At 37.2% G+C, this 14,032-nt stretch overlaps 1 protein-coding gene across 2 annotated transcripts in view; it reads right to left on the reverse strand.

Annotated features, from left to right (window-relative positions):
- The window catches only part of LOC110460963 (sortilin-like), a 36,286-nt gene that overhangs the window by 6,451 nt on the left and 15,803 nt on the right, over nucleotides 1-14,032 (reverse strand). For both annotated transcript variants that reach the window (XM_021514206.1, XM_021514205.1), the window contains 10 exons: nucleotides 13,270-13,353; nucleotides 10,316-10,376; nucleotides 8,336-8,586; nucleotides 8,058-8,160; nucleotides 6,817-6,893; nucleotides 6,118-6,403; nucleotides 5,446-5,569; nucleotides 4,652-4,726; nucleotides 3,463-3,573; nucleotides 2,933-3,053 (listed from right to left, as the gene is read on the reverse strand). In XM_021514206.1, coding sequence (XP_021369881.1) covers nucleotides 2,933-3,053; nucleotides 3,463-3,573; nucleotides 4,652-4,726; nucleotides 5,446-5,569; nucleotides 6,118-6,403; nucleotides 6,817-6,893; nucleotides 8,058-8,160; nucleotides 8,336-8,586; nucleotides 10,316-10,376; nucleotides 13,270-13,353 — 1,293 coding nt within the window. The remainder of the gene's footprint in view (nucleotides 1-2,932; nucleotides 3,054-3,462; nucleotides 3,574-4,651; nucleotides 4,727-5,445; nucleotides 5,570-6,117; nucleotides 6,404-6,816; nucleotides 6,894-8,057; nucleotides 8,161-8,335; nucleotides 8,587-10,315; nucleotides 10,377-13,269; nucleotides 13,354-14,032) is intronic.

A 14,032-nucleotide genomic window follows, 5' to 3' on the forward strand; every position in this document is an offset into this window, starting at 1 on the left:
AGAAAACAGCTCTTACTGGAGTTAACGTCTGTCTGTTACAACTAACTTGACCAGAAAACAGCTCTTACTGGAGTTAACGTCGGTCTGTTACAACTAACTTGACAAGAAAACAGCTCTTACTGGAGTTAACCTCGGTCTGTTACAACTAACTTGACAAGAAAACAGCTCTTACTGGAGTTAACGTCGGTCTGCCTTTGACAACTATCCTAAACAGAAAAGAGCTGTTACTGTAGTTATAATGTCTATCTGTGACAACTGGCCTTAAAAATAGAAAACAGTTTCTAGAGTTACAACAACAATTGTCTGTGATAACCACCTAGAGCAGAAGACAACTGTTACAGGAGTTACAGCACCAACTGTCCCAGACTAACTGTCACGGACAACTTCCCTAAGCAGAGAGTAATTTATCACAATGTCTGTCCATTACAACTACCCTAACAATATATAGAGGATCTAGCACGAGTGTTCATGTTATATTGAATTTATTGAACGAGTATATTAATTTCATATGAAATGAGCCTTTGGCGAGTTTCATATGAAATTAATATACGAGTTCAATAAATTCAATATAACATGAACACTCGTGCTAGATCCTCTATTTATTATATAATATAAGGCTTCTGCAGTGCAATAAAGGGGTGCAATAAAATTGATATTGAACGTGTGCAATAAAGATGCAAATGAGCGCGCGAAAGGCTCGTTTCATATGAAATTAATATACGAGTTCAATAAATTCAATATAACATGAACACGAGTGTTAGATTCTATTTATTATATAATTCGAGAAACCTACCTACATAAGTGGTTTCAATACTAACGTCTCTATATGCAATGACGACGAGAAAGGACGCATCACATATACTAATTTGAGAGCATGTTCCGCTAACAAAAGTAGTCCGCAGAATTTTATCAGAATAATAAATGGCCAACAGTTTTACTTTTAACGATCATTTTAATTGTGATAACAATTGAAATAATAAAAGTTTACAAAATATGACTTCTTTTTTTTCGCTTCGGAAAAAAACTGTTTTTTTTCATCGGTGACGTCATGAACAGTGTAAGAGCGCGCGCACTGTGAAGGTCGTCGGAAACCGAAAACACATGTGTTGGATATTAGGCCTACTGAGAATCACTGTCACTTTCTATAACACGGGCGCGTTTTTTCAGAGGAGGTCCTTGGTAAACATGAACTTGTATGTTTCCTCCTGTGACAGCACCTGAAAAGATACTTTGGAAACCGCCCTGGACCCTGACAACAGAGGAAGTTGACTGGTTACACGCCATTGATTGTTGTGTCAGTGATGTTGTGTTGCATCCGGTCTCAGGTGCTGTTGGATTTCCGTGCAGTATTTTGGAGATTTCTTTGTGTTGATTCGTGTTGATGTGTGAATAATTATTAATAGAAGAAATGTTTCGGTGACCAGAAATTTGCATTATATGGTTAGCGGGGATGTTATTATCGTTCAATTTCTGGACAAGATATTTCCTCGCACTGTGATTTGACAAGTGTTTGTCAGTTTGGATTCCTGCTCCCTTTATGGCACGTTGCATCATGGATTTTAGCTTGTTGATACCAACGGGTTGGCGCTTGAACCAAGTCTCATGACTTCCAGGTGAGCTTTTTGTTGTAGTAGCTATATAAAATGGATCTGATCCTTTACAGTAAGTCGTAGGTCTCATATCTGCATAGCATTTGTAAACATGAACAGGACACCTTTCGGGATTTTCAGTGTTTGCCCACAATTTTGGTTTTACTTTGCGTACATCACGGGTGTTCTCCCCTGTCCTGGTTTTTGTTTGTCTTTCCGTAAACTCTAGATATTCATGTCCGTCAGTGTGGTTTTGTAGTGTAACGTCCCCCCAGCACATATCGCGATGCTCCGCTGATCCCCGTAAACCAAAATGTACTGTATTGAAAAACCAAAGTGTCTGTAAAATAGCGTCAGGGTTTTGAGTTCCAAATTGACCTTTTCTCCACAAAACGTCGATCTCCTCGTCGCTGATAGCATCACTACGGTTGTCAAGGTTACCTTTTCCATCGCGTTTTAACTGTTTTTGTTTACTTTTCAACACTTCTCTAACCTGGGCAAACAGGGGACTAGTAATAATAGCATGACCATAATTAAATCGGCGTAGCTGGCGATCAAAGCTTGACATCATAGATCTGAGACTGTTTGGTTCATATTCAGAACCGTCCACTTTTCGGACACTCATGAAAAATTGGGAAAGCAACGGAGATAATTCGGGAGGGGGTATGTTTTGAATACTTCGGGATTCGTTGATTTCTGGAGTTTCGAAAAAGGCTTTCAATACTTTCATGTCATTCCACGTTTTCAGTAGAGTGTTCTTATTTGATTGTTGTTCAATGAATGACCCAATTTCCGTTTGTTGGACCGGAACAAACCTTTGAGTTTGGTTGGGTGTCGTCTGCTTTTGTGGTAGCGAGGACGACTGAGTCATAGTCTGGGGTATTGGCTCTAACCGATCACCTGGCAAGTCAACCTCAATATCACTTCCCTCGATTAAAACTCTATAAAATGTTGCAAATCCCATTGGAACAAGTTCTTGTACTGTGCCCCTACCTTTGCCGTCAATTCGAACAGAATCCCCAATGTTTACGTCAGCCATGTTGTAGTAGGCCTATACTATAGTAGTAGTAGTAGTAGTAGTGCGTAGGAATACGACCTAGTTCCCACGGTGTCGCGCGCTCATTTGCATCTTTATTGCACACGTTCAATATCAATTTTATTGCACCCCTTTATTGCACTGCAGAAGCCTTATATTATATAATAAAATTGTTTAAGATTGACATCGGCCTATCTCATCTCAGCAGAGCTGTGAGATACCTATTCTGATATTACTGTCACAGATCCCCATTCTGATACACTGTATTACTGTTATTCTTACCAACAAAACCACTGTCAATGCTTACCACTGGGGTTCCGATGTCTATTAACGACTTGTCTCCTTCTTTACAATGTTTACTGAGGTTTATCACTTTCCCGCTGGGAGAAAAACCATTTTTACATACGTCTCCAGGAATCTTTCTGAATCTACAATAAAACATTTCAAACAATGTTAAATACGAAGTCTACAGACCTGCACAATCATTATCAGCAATATAAGTTCTGGATAACAAAAGTATATACGGATAACATATGTTACTTTTACTGGTACCTTTTATTAAGGGGGGGGGGGATGGATGGGGTATCTTGCAATCCAGAGTAAAGTTGTTTATTTTCAAAACAGAAACATTTTCAACAGATTAGTACACAGATATTAGTATACGATACAAAGTGTAAAACCAATAACAACAAAATTGGTAATTTAAACAACACACAAATCGAATACCATGGCAGAGATGATATTAACCAATGATTTTAATCAATCAACTTTATTCTTGGGCACAAACGGATGTCAACACTTTTGTTTTTTATGATTCGGCTAACTTGAACAACTCACCCCTCTGTGATAATTTCCTCCTCCCTTCCTTGCATACATATATCTAAGATAGTCATAGACCTGTTACGGAGACAGTCTAGTCCACCAACAGGTCGATAATAGCCATAGTCACTGTAACAGAAGTAATAGGTCAGAAGCCAGGTGGAGTGAGGTGTATAGTAAGCATAGCCCCTATACAGTCAAACTTCAATTTTTCGAACTTTGTCAGACACTGAGACAGTCAGGAAAATTTCAAATAATCGAAACTTTCACTCCTGAATGTTGAACTCTGAACATCTTTCAGATCCTGTATATACTGCACAAGACTGAATGTGTTTGTAAAGTGACGGTTCACATGGTAAGAAATTTTTAATTTAAAAATTTATTAATATTGGATTTAAAGTACAGTAATTAGAAAAATATTTTTACATTTATACACTCTATTTAAAATGACTGCGGGACAGTACAATGTTCTTGTACTGGTAATTGATTTATTTCGATTTAATTTTGTAATTTTTAATGTTTTCATAACGATCCGACCTCGATTATAATTCGGAACCGTGTTAAGTTCGACTCATGAAAGTTCAATTCATTAATGGAATATCAGTAGTGTTATATAAGGGGGGAAAGTGCAATGTGGACACATCATTTGATTTATAGAAGTTTGACTGTACCTGTAAATCACACCAAATTATTTATTTCATTCTATAGCCTTACTTGTCCTGACCATATAGGATAGGACTTGTTTAAGTGTAATTAAGACAAACCCATTAGCCTCATTAACTCCCACATAGGATAGGACTTGTTTAAGTGTAATTAAGACAAACCCATTAGCCTCATTAACTCATTCAGTTCTAATTTAACAGTGTATATATAAATTCTGCAATCACAACATTTCTCTTAGCTGAACACCTGAACATCACATGTTTCAAAAGGAGTTTACTAGATAAATATATTTACATAATAAGTTGAAAATCTACACACCAATATTAAATACATCTTCTCAAATTAATATCTGAGTTTGCGAGTTCAATTCTTGATATTTATACACACATGTTCTCCTTTTTAGTACGTTAATGTACAATAATATCTGTGACATTATGTGATTTGAATTGCACTGCGATATCTTTGTCAAATCAGCCATGTATCAGGTATACTTAAGATACATCTGTAATACAACTAGCTTGTTACATAAATGAAGCCAAAATACCATTCAAAATCTTCCCGGGAACAGGTACACGGTTGGACATCTTTTTCTACTACGTAATCATAGCCATTGTGACACCTGAAACATAAAGACATATCATGTGCCTTCATCTCCAATACAGGGAAATATTGTTATAAAACAGTACAATAAATCTATCATCTCCAATACAGGGAAATATTGTTATAATACATTACAATAAATCTATCATCACCAATACAGGGAAATATTGTATTCTTATATAGAAATTCTCATAATTTATATTACAACTGCTACAAATGCACAAGTAAACTTATGGTCGAATAATCTCCGGCCAAAACGAACAACCATACTGACAGCAACCAATTATGGGCCGGACCTCAAGTTTAAGTTGCTTAGCTGACAAGGGCACATATATTTTAACAACAGAAGCAAGCAAAGAAATTAAATCAGTACTAAAACCTGAGGCCCGTATGTGGAATTCTTCTGTCACAATTTGTTACAATGGTTACATATAACTTTGAATAAAACATTTCAACCTAACTCTTTGTCAAAGTAAATTATGACGAGCCAGTTATGCAAGCTGATTTTTCAAAAAAAGTACCCAATATGGACTTCAATAGTTCTGTTACTTTTCGTACCCAAACTTGATGCGTCTGCACAATCACAAATATAGTTAGATACGAATGATCTGGCTTTAATTGATCACTAGATGGAAAGTTCTTACTTTTATTGAAAAAATGATGTGCACTGGAAATAATTTACTGTACGTATTATTGATGTTGATCTCCAGGTGAATTCATCAATAATTTCATTCTTACCATGAATCTGGTTTTAATCTTTTGAACATCTCTTTTTCTCCCAGTAGACAGCCCTTCATTGATTCACTTTCGTATTTGCGCACAGTTTCATGTGCAAGCCATTCCTCATAATCATTGCTCGTGCCTGCAAAATAATTCCATGAATACCAATTATTAATATATGTACAATATGATTGTGTCTACATTTTGCGGTAGAGACTGCTTTAATAATTATTCTTCACATCATACTATAGCAAGATATTTTACTAGACAGAAAAATAAGTATTATACTTGCAGCATATATTTTCTTTAAAAGACGGTCAAACTTCCATAAATCGAACTGCGAAGATTCAAATTTCTTGATGTGTCGAACTAACGCCAAAGTCCGAAATTTTTCTTTTATATTACACTACTGATATTTTATTTATGAATCAAACTTTTATGAGTCAAATTTCTTGCTGATTCGAAGTATCACATAAGAATCACATTCTGTCTCATGTACATTATCTTGATGTTCGATGTTCAATACTTGTGAGCTGAAGTCCCGAAACCTCGCCAGTATATAGCCAGTTCCTACACAACCGCATCATAAACATCTTTTGGGAGAATCTCAACGAACCAAGTTAAGTAGAAATATTCACAAACGTGCAACACTTACCTAGAAACCTAATCATTATTTCTTTGTACACTTACACTGTTGCTTGAGGATACTTTGAAAGTCAAACACGTAGGCGGTCCACTTCCTGTTGTCTGGGTGATAGCCCCAGATAGACACAGTCATGGAGGTAGAGCCAGGTTCGGTCAGCAGACCAGTAAACTTGATTGCCTCCGTGTCGTTCTTGATGAATGTGTAGGAGTGCCAGCAGCGTCCCTCATCCGTGGAAAACTTGATGACCTTGGGTTTGTCTGTGTCTGACGGTACAGCCACCAGCAGGCTGCCACTGTCTGCTATGTGGTAGTGATGGGGTCCGTCCAGGGCCTAAAACAGGTCCTTAACAGGCTAACTAAAGGTCAAACACAACTTATCAAAGGTCAAACATAGCTCTTCCCAATTCAAACAAGTTAAAATCAAACACAGTTTGTTAAGATGACCAACAGCTCACTTTAATAATGCAAAACTGAAGAAGACTAGAAAATGTCTGTTAGACATAAATGCCCCTGCTCATGGATGGGATGGGACGGGATGGACATGGGCAACATTATATTATATGCCCCCCCCAATTTTATGGCGGGGGCATTAAAAGAAATAGATAATAGTGTTTGTTTCATAGAGCAGTAAAGAATATGTCTTATCTGGGATAAAAACTTTAAATTTGAAACAGAAAATTTGTACTAATACTGTTTTACAATTGATTCCTTATAACACCAAAATCATAGCACAGCTAGAGTTACCTTGATCCACTTGTATCCTCCGTCTCGTGTGATGTAGACATCTGGGTGTGTTGTCTGAAGGGCATCAGCTATATGTCCTTTAAAACAAAATGAAAACTTGTTTTATTACTTTTCTTATATCAAAATATAAAAAATATCATTAAGCAAGTCATGTTCTATACTAGGGCTGTCACAATATATCGGAAAACAGGTATAACACAATACACAGGTATGTCATATCGTACCACAATACAGAGATGAAATATTGCTGTATCGCAATATTTTTCAAAAGTATATTTTTATGTATCTGCTTGGTGTTTTACTTTGCAAATTACTACAAATTCTAACAGATATGCTAATAAGCATAAGGCAGGCTTTTAATAGTTCAAATTTTGTAATCGATGGTTGGTTTGACAAAAATCGTAAATCTATGTAATCCATATTATATATGATTAAGTTTGATAACAATATATCGGGATACGCATCGCAATATATTCATTCTGTATTGCAATCTACCGTGATACACTCTTGGCATATTGTGACAACCCTATTCTATAGAATTTCAGGAATGCTGCAAGGAACTTCCTTAGGACCTTTTCCCTTTCTAGTCAGCATCAGCAACCTTATAGACAGCATGATGATCAGAATCATGTTCATCTTATTGCTTTACCAAACTTGTAACACAGGAAGATCACAACTTAGGAAAATAATATCAACCCACTTCTTAAGACACAACCAGGATCTCAAGTGGAAACATCTCGGCCATGACAAACAGACTTCCACAGACTTCAATCTGCTGAATACAAATTCCGTCTTTGCGTATTGCAGAGTTATCTCCTCTAATGAGCGGGTATTGATTGTTACGTCATTTGTTTGTGAGAGTACGTAACGTCATCATTTTTTGAGAAAACAACATAATTTTCTTACACGAACCAATGACGTAACAATCAATACCTGCTCACAAGAGAAGAAAACTCTGCAATACGCAAAGATGGAATTGCAATACGCAAAGACGGAATAGCCACAACACAAGAATATTTCAACCAAAGAGAACATTACAAAATTTTATATTTCATATTTCATATGCATTTGAATCGACTCTATAGTATGAAGTGATTTACTGGTTTGGTTGTCTCAAACCTAACATATCAATTGTCTCAATTTTTCACATAACCCTTTACTGTTTCATGGTTATTAGGTTCAAATGAATCTTCAAATGAAAAGCCGACATTAACATCAAATACACCATCAAATACACATACCATGTACCATGGCCACGCCGATGGCACTAGACACACTGATCGGAGACTGGGCGAGGATTCCTCGGGTAATGCTGTAGGTACCATGTATCTGTAGGTTACAATCCTGTCACAAAGATAAAACTCCGACCATGAAAATCAGGGAATTCAGTTACAATCTGGGTCATTTTTATGATGTCATCAGCTAGTGTAATTTTTGCAATTTCAAGATTATATTTCATATAACTTGATATAATCTATGCTTGACTAACAAAAACAAATATTGTAGAATGAAAACACACCTTTTTCTCATCTTTACAACTACCCCCCTCTGGGCGTGGGATAGGCTGCCAGCTCCCCCCCTGGTTATAGGTGATCATGGAGTGGATACTGTCATCCGCACTCATCTGACTGGCAATATAGACTCCCCGCATAGAGTCCATCCTGTAGAAGTCAGTGGTGTCCCCGTAGTTGGGGTACAAGTGTTTCTCCAGGGAGCGCGAGTAGATCACTCCCTTCCCTCCTGATGTGTACAGTGTACCGTGACCAGTGTCTGCAATCAAAGTGTACATGTGGTATACTAACAACAAAGTGTACATGTGGTATACTTACAACAAAGTGTACATGTGGTATACTTATAACAAAGTGTACATGTGGTATACTAACACCAAAGTGTACATGTGGTATACTAACCACAAAGTGTACATGTATACTAATACTTCTAACAACAAAGTGTACATGTCTTATACTAACAACATAGTGTACATGTTGTATACTAACAACAAAGTGTACATGGGGTATACTAACAACATAGTGTACATCTGGTATACTAACAACAAAGCGTACACGTTGTATACTTACAACAAAGTGTACATGTGGTATACTAACACCAAAGTGTACATGTGGTATACTAACAGCATAGTGTACATGTGGTATACTAACAACACAGTGTACATGTGGTATACTAACAACACAGTGTACATGTGGTATACTAACAACATAGTGTATATGTGGTATACTAACAACAACAACAACAAAGTGTACATGTGGTATACTTACAACATAGTGTACATGTGGTATACTAACAACAAAGTGTACATGTGGTATACTAACAACAAAGTGTACACGTTGTATACTTACAACAAAGTGTACATGTGGTATACTTACAACAAAGTGTACATGTGGTATACTAACAACAAAGTGTACATGTGGTATACTAACAACAAAGTGTACATGTGGTATATCAAATTGTTCTCATTAAATATTATACTGTACTACATATATTTCAATCGCAAACTTTTTTGGCTCAATTGGTAGAAGCTACCAGCCAAATATTATTATATGATTCTATGCTTTTCGGTTCTTAAGAAGAGGTTGTTTGAAGTGTTCCTGTAATCCTGTAAGTAGCTCGAGGTCATTTTCCTTCTCAAACTTTATTGGCTCTATCCCAAGCTGGCTCTATCCCAAGCAGCTACCAGCTGCCAAATCTTCAGAACAAGCAGTTTGAAGTGTCGTTAACCTCTATGACCTTTAAAGTTGGTTGAGGTCATTTTCATTCACATACTTTGATGAGCTCCATCCCAAGAAGCCACAAGCCAAATATTATGATTCTATGCCTTTCGATTATTCATTCTATGTTTTTGACATATTTGACCCATGTGACCTTGAAAGTAGGTCAAGGTCATCTTCATTCGCAAACTTCGTCAACCTCAATCTAAAGAGGATACAGCCAAATATTAAGACTCTATACCTTAATTCATTTCTTCAGAAGAAGTCCTTTGAATTGTTTGACATATTTGACCTCTGTGACCTTGATAGAAGGTCAAGGTAATTTTCACCCTTTGACTGGCTCACACGAATGAAGCTTTCAGCCAAATATCATGACTCTAGGCCTATCCATTATTCAGAAGAAGTCGTTTGATGTGTTTGACATATTTGACACATATGACCTTGAAAGTAGATCAAGGTCATTTTCGTAGATCAAGGTCATTTTCGTTTTCAAACTTTGTCAGGCTCTTGCAAATGAAGCTTTCAGCCAATTATCATGACTCTATGCCTGTCAATTATTCAGAAGAAGTTAATTGAATTGTCAAAAATCCTCCAAATCCTCATAGAATATATAGTTTGTTATTATGCACTTTACAGACATTATATTTAGAGGTTATTCAGGTTAGACGAGGGGACAAATAAAAACACATATGTGAATCAACCTTTACAGTACACCAAGACAGTGGTTTCGGCTCTACTACCCTCTAATACTTAATAATGTCCTATACACAAACCTCCTGGATCATCCACATGCATGAAGACTAGATCCTCTTCCATGTCCATGACCGAGTAAAACTGAAATCAAACAGAAATACAAGGTCAATAGAGACCGATTTTCATCAATTTTACATATTTAAACAATTTTTAAATAACTTACATAAAGATACAGGGGAAGTGTTCTTGATACTGAACTTTTAGAATGTCAGAACAAATCATAGTATAACACATACAAATGTACAAATACTTGAGGAAACAAATTACAATCTTTCCTTTTAAAATGAAAGTGACTTTTTCCTACATTAAAAAGATAGTACTGACTTTATAAAGAGGAGAGCTTGTAAACCAATTATTAACAGTGATAGTGACTTACCATGTCTGAGTCTAGTGTTGGAAGCTTGGCCTCAAACAAATGGTACTGACTTCATAAAGAGGAGAGCTTGTAAAAAAATTTATTACAGTGATAGTGACTTACCATGTCTGAGTCTAGTGTCGGAACCTGTAGAGCTTGTAAATAGCAGTGATAGTGACTTACCATGTCTGAGTCTAGCGTCGGAAGCTGTAGAACTTGCAAATAACAATGATAGTGACTTACCATGTCTGAGTCTAGCGTCGGAAGCTGTAGAACTTGCAAATAACAATGATAGTGACTTACCATGTCTGAGTCTAGTGTCGGAAGCTGTAGAGCTTGTAAATAACATTGATAGTGACTTACCATATCTGAGTCTAGTGTCGGAAGTTGTAGAGCTTGTAAATAGCAGTGATAGTGACTTACCATGTCTGAGTCTAATATCGGCGCTGTTGAGCTTGTAAATAAGAGTGATAGTGACTGACCATGTCTGAGTCTAGTGTCCGAAGCTGTTGAGCCTGTAAATAACAGTGATAGTGACTTACCAAATAACAGTGATAGTGACTTACCATGTCTGAGTCTAGTGTTGGAAGCTGTAGAGCTTGTAAATAGCAGCGATAGTGACTTACCATGTCTGAGGCTAGTGTCGGGAGCTGTAGAGCTTGTAAATAACATTGATAGTGACTTACCATATCTGAGTCTAGTGTCGGAAGCAGTTGAGCTTGGTAATAACAGTGATAGTGACTTACCATATCTGAGTCTAGTGTCGGAAGTTGTAGAGCTTGGAAATAGCAGTGATAGTGACTTACCATGTCTGAGGCTAGTGTCGGGAGCTGTAGAGCTTGTAAATAACATTGATAGTGACTTACCATGTCTGAGGCTAGTGTCGGGAGCTGTAGAGCTTGTAAATAACAGTAATAGTGACTTACCATGTCTGAGTCAAGTGTCGGAAGCTGTAGAGCTTATAAATAACATTGATAGTGACTTACCATGTCTTGAGTCTAGTGTCGGAAGCTGTTGATATTGTAAATAACAGTGATAGTGTCTTACCATGTCTGAGTCTAGTCTCGGAAGCTGTTGCGATTGTAAATAACAGTGATAGTGCCTTACCATGTCTGAGTCTAGTGTCGGACGCTGTTGAGCTTGTAAATAACAGAGATAGTGACTTACCAAATAACAGTGATAGTGACTTACCCTGTCTGAGTCTAGTGTCGGAACCTGTAGAGCTTGTAAATAGCAGCGATAGTGACTTACCATGTCTGAGTCTAGTGTCGGAAGCTGTTGAGCTTGTAAATAAGTGATAGTGACTTACCATGTCTGAGTCTAGTGTCGGAAGCAGTTGAGCTTGTTAATAACAGTGATAGTGACTTACCATGTCTGAGTCTAATATCGGCGCTGTTGAGCTTGTAAATAACAGTGATAGTGACTTTCCATGTCTGAGTCTAGTGTCGGAAGCTGTAGAGCTTGTAAATACCAGTGACAGTGCCATGCTATGTCCGAGTCTAGTGTCGGAAGCTGTAGAGCTTGTAAATGACAGTGATAGTGACTTACCATGTCTGAGTCTAGTGTCCGAAGCTGTAGAACTTGTAAATAACAGTGATAGTGACTTACCATGTCTTGAGTCTAGTGTCGGAAGCTGTAGAGCTTGTAAATAACAGTGATAGAGACTTACCATGTCTGAGTCAAGTGTCGGAAGCTGTAGAACTTGTAAATAACAATGATAGTGCCTTACCATGTCTGAGTCTAGTGTCGGAAGCTGTGGAGCTTGTAAATAACAGTGATAGTGACTTACCATATCTGAGTCTAGTGTCGGAAGCTGTAGAGCTTGTAAATGACAGTGATAGTGACTTACCATGTCTGAGTCTAGTGTCCGAAGCTGTAGAGCTTGTAAATAACAGTGATAGTGACTTACCAAATAACAGTGATAGTGACTTACCATGTCTGAGTCTAATATCGGCGCTGTTGAGCTTGTAAATAACAGTGATAGTGACTTTCCAAATAACAGTGATAGTGACTTACCATGTCTGAGTCTAATATCGGCGCTGTTGAGCTTGTAAATAACAGTGATAGTGACTTACCATGGCTGATTCTAGTGCCGGAAGCTGGAGAGCTTGTAAATAACAGTGATAGTGACTTACCATATCTGAGTCTAGTGTCGGAAGCTGTAGAGCTTGTAAATACCAGTGACAGTGCCATGCTATGTCCGAGTCTAGTGTCGGAAGCTGTAGAGCTTGTAAATAGCAGTGATAGGATAGTGACTTACCATGTCTGAGTCTAGTGTCGGAAGCAGTTGAGCTTGTTAATAACAGTGATAGTGACTCACCATGTCTGAGTCTAGTGTCGGAAGCTGTAGATCTTGTAAATAACAGTGATAGTGACTTACCATGTCTGAGTCTAATATCGGCGCTGTTGAGCTTGTAAATAACAGTGATAGTGACTTACCATGGCTGATTCTAGTGCCGGAAGCTGGAGAGCTTGTAAATAACAGTGATAGTGACTTACCATATCTGAGTCTAGTGTCGGAAGCTGTAGAGCTTGTGAATAACATTGATAGTGACTTACCATATCTGAGTCTAGTGTCGGAAGCTGTAGAGCTTGTAAATAGCAGTGATAGTGACTTACCATGTCTGAGTCTAGTGTCGGAAGCTGGGCCTCAAACCAAGTCGTACCACCATCAGGGGACACCTTCATTAGGCGTGTGTTGGACTGAACAGAAAAGAAACACAATCAATGACATGATAAATAAGTGTTAATTTCTTATATTCTTATTAGAAGATTATGGATAATTTTTTTTTCATAAAAGATCTTCTTGGTTTAAAAAATTCTAGTAAATGAAAACTTGTAAATCAAGTTCATTCTTGATACTGTGTATTAAGTCATTCACCCCCGAAATTTTATACTGAACTATTCCAACCTTTGAATTGGAAGAGTTCAAATGTGCCTCCAGGGGTGGATGAGTTAATTCATGTAATAGAGGAATTTTAAGATTTTATTTCTGGTTAACATTTGTACGAGGAAAAGTTTCTATACTTTTCTGTTAATGCGTTAATTCAACTATGAGAATATGCATAAAATACAGTAGAGTTAAATTGAAATGCAAAAATTACAATACCTGGTACCTCAACATTTTTTTTTAGAACTCTTTAAAAAAGTTTTCGAACCCTCATGATAGCCATTACCAAAATAAACAAACACTCTTCCAACAAAAGTCCAAGCTTACAAACTGTCAACTTTCAAATATTCATAAGTACTCTGAGTATATATAATATAGCTACATAATTCAACACAAGAGAGAAAGTAAGGTAACTGGAAAGTGTCCTTTCTACTTTAAATCACAAAGGGATGATATAGGAACAGCGTCACAGTTCAAAGGTAGGTATTTCTT

Source organism: Mizuhopecten yessoensis, unplaced genomic scaffold, assembly GCF_002113885.1.
Source record: "Mizuhopecten yessoensis strain PY_sf001 unplaced genomic scaffold, ASM211388v2 scaffold10529, whole genome shotgun sequence".
Classification (NCBI taxonomy): domain Eukaryota; kingdom Metazoa; phylum Mollusca; class Bivalvia; order Pectinida; family Pectinidae; genus Mizuhopecten; species Mizuhopecten yessoensis.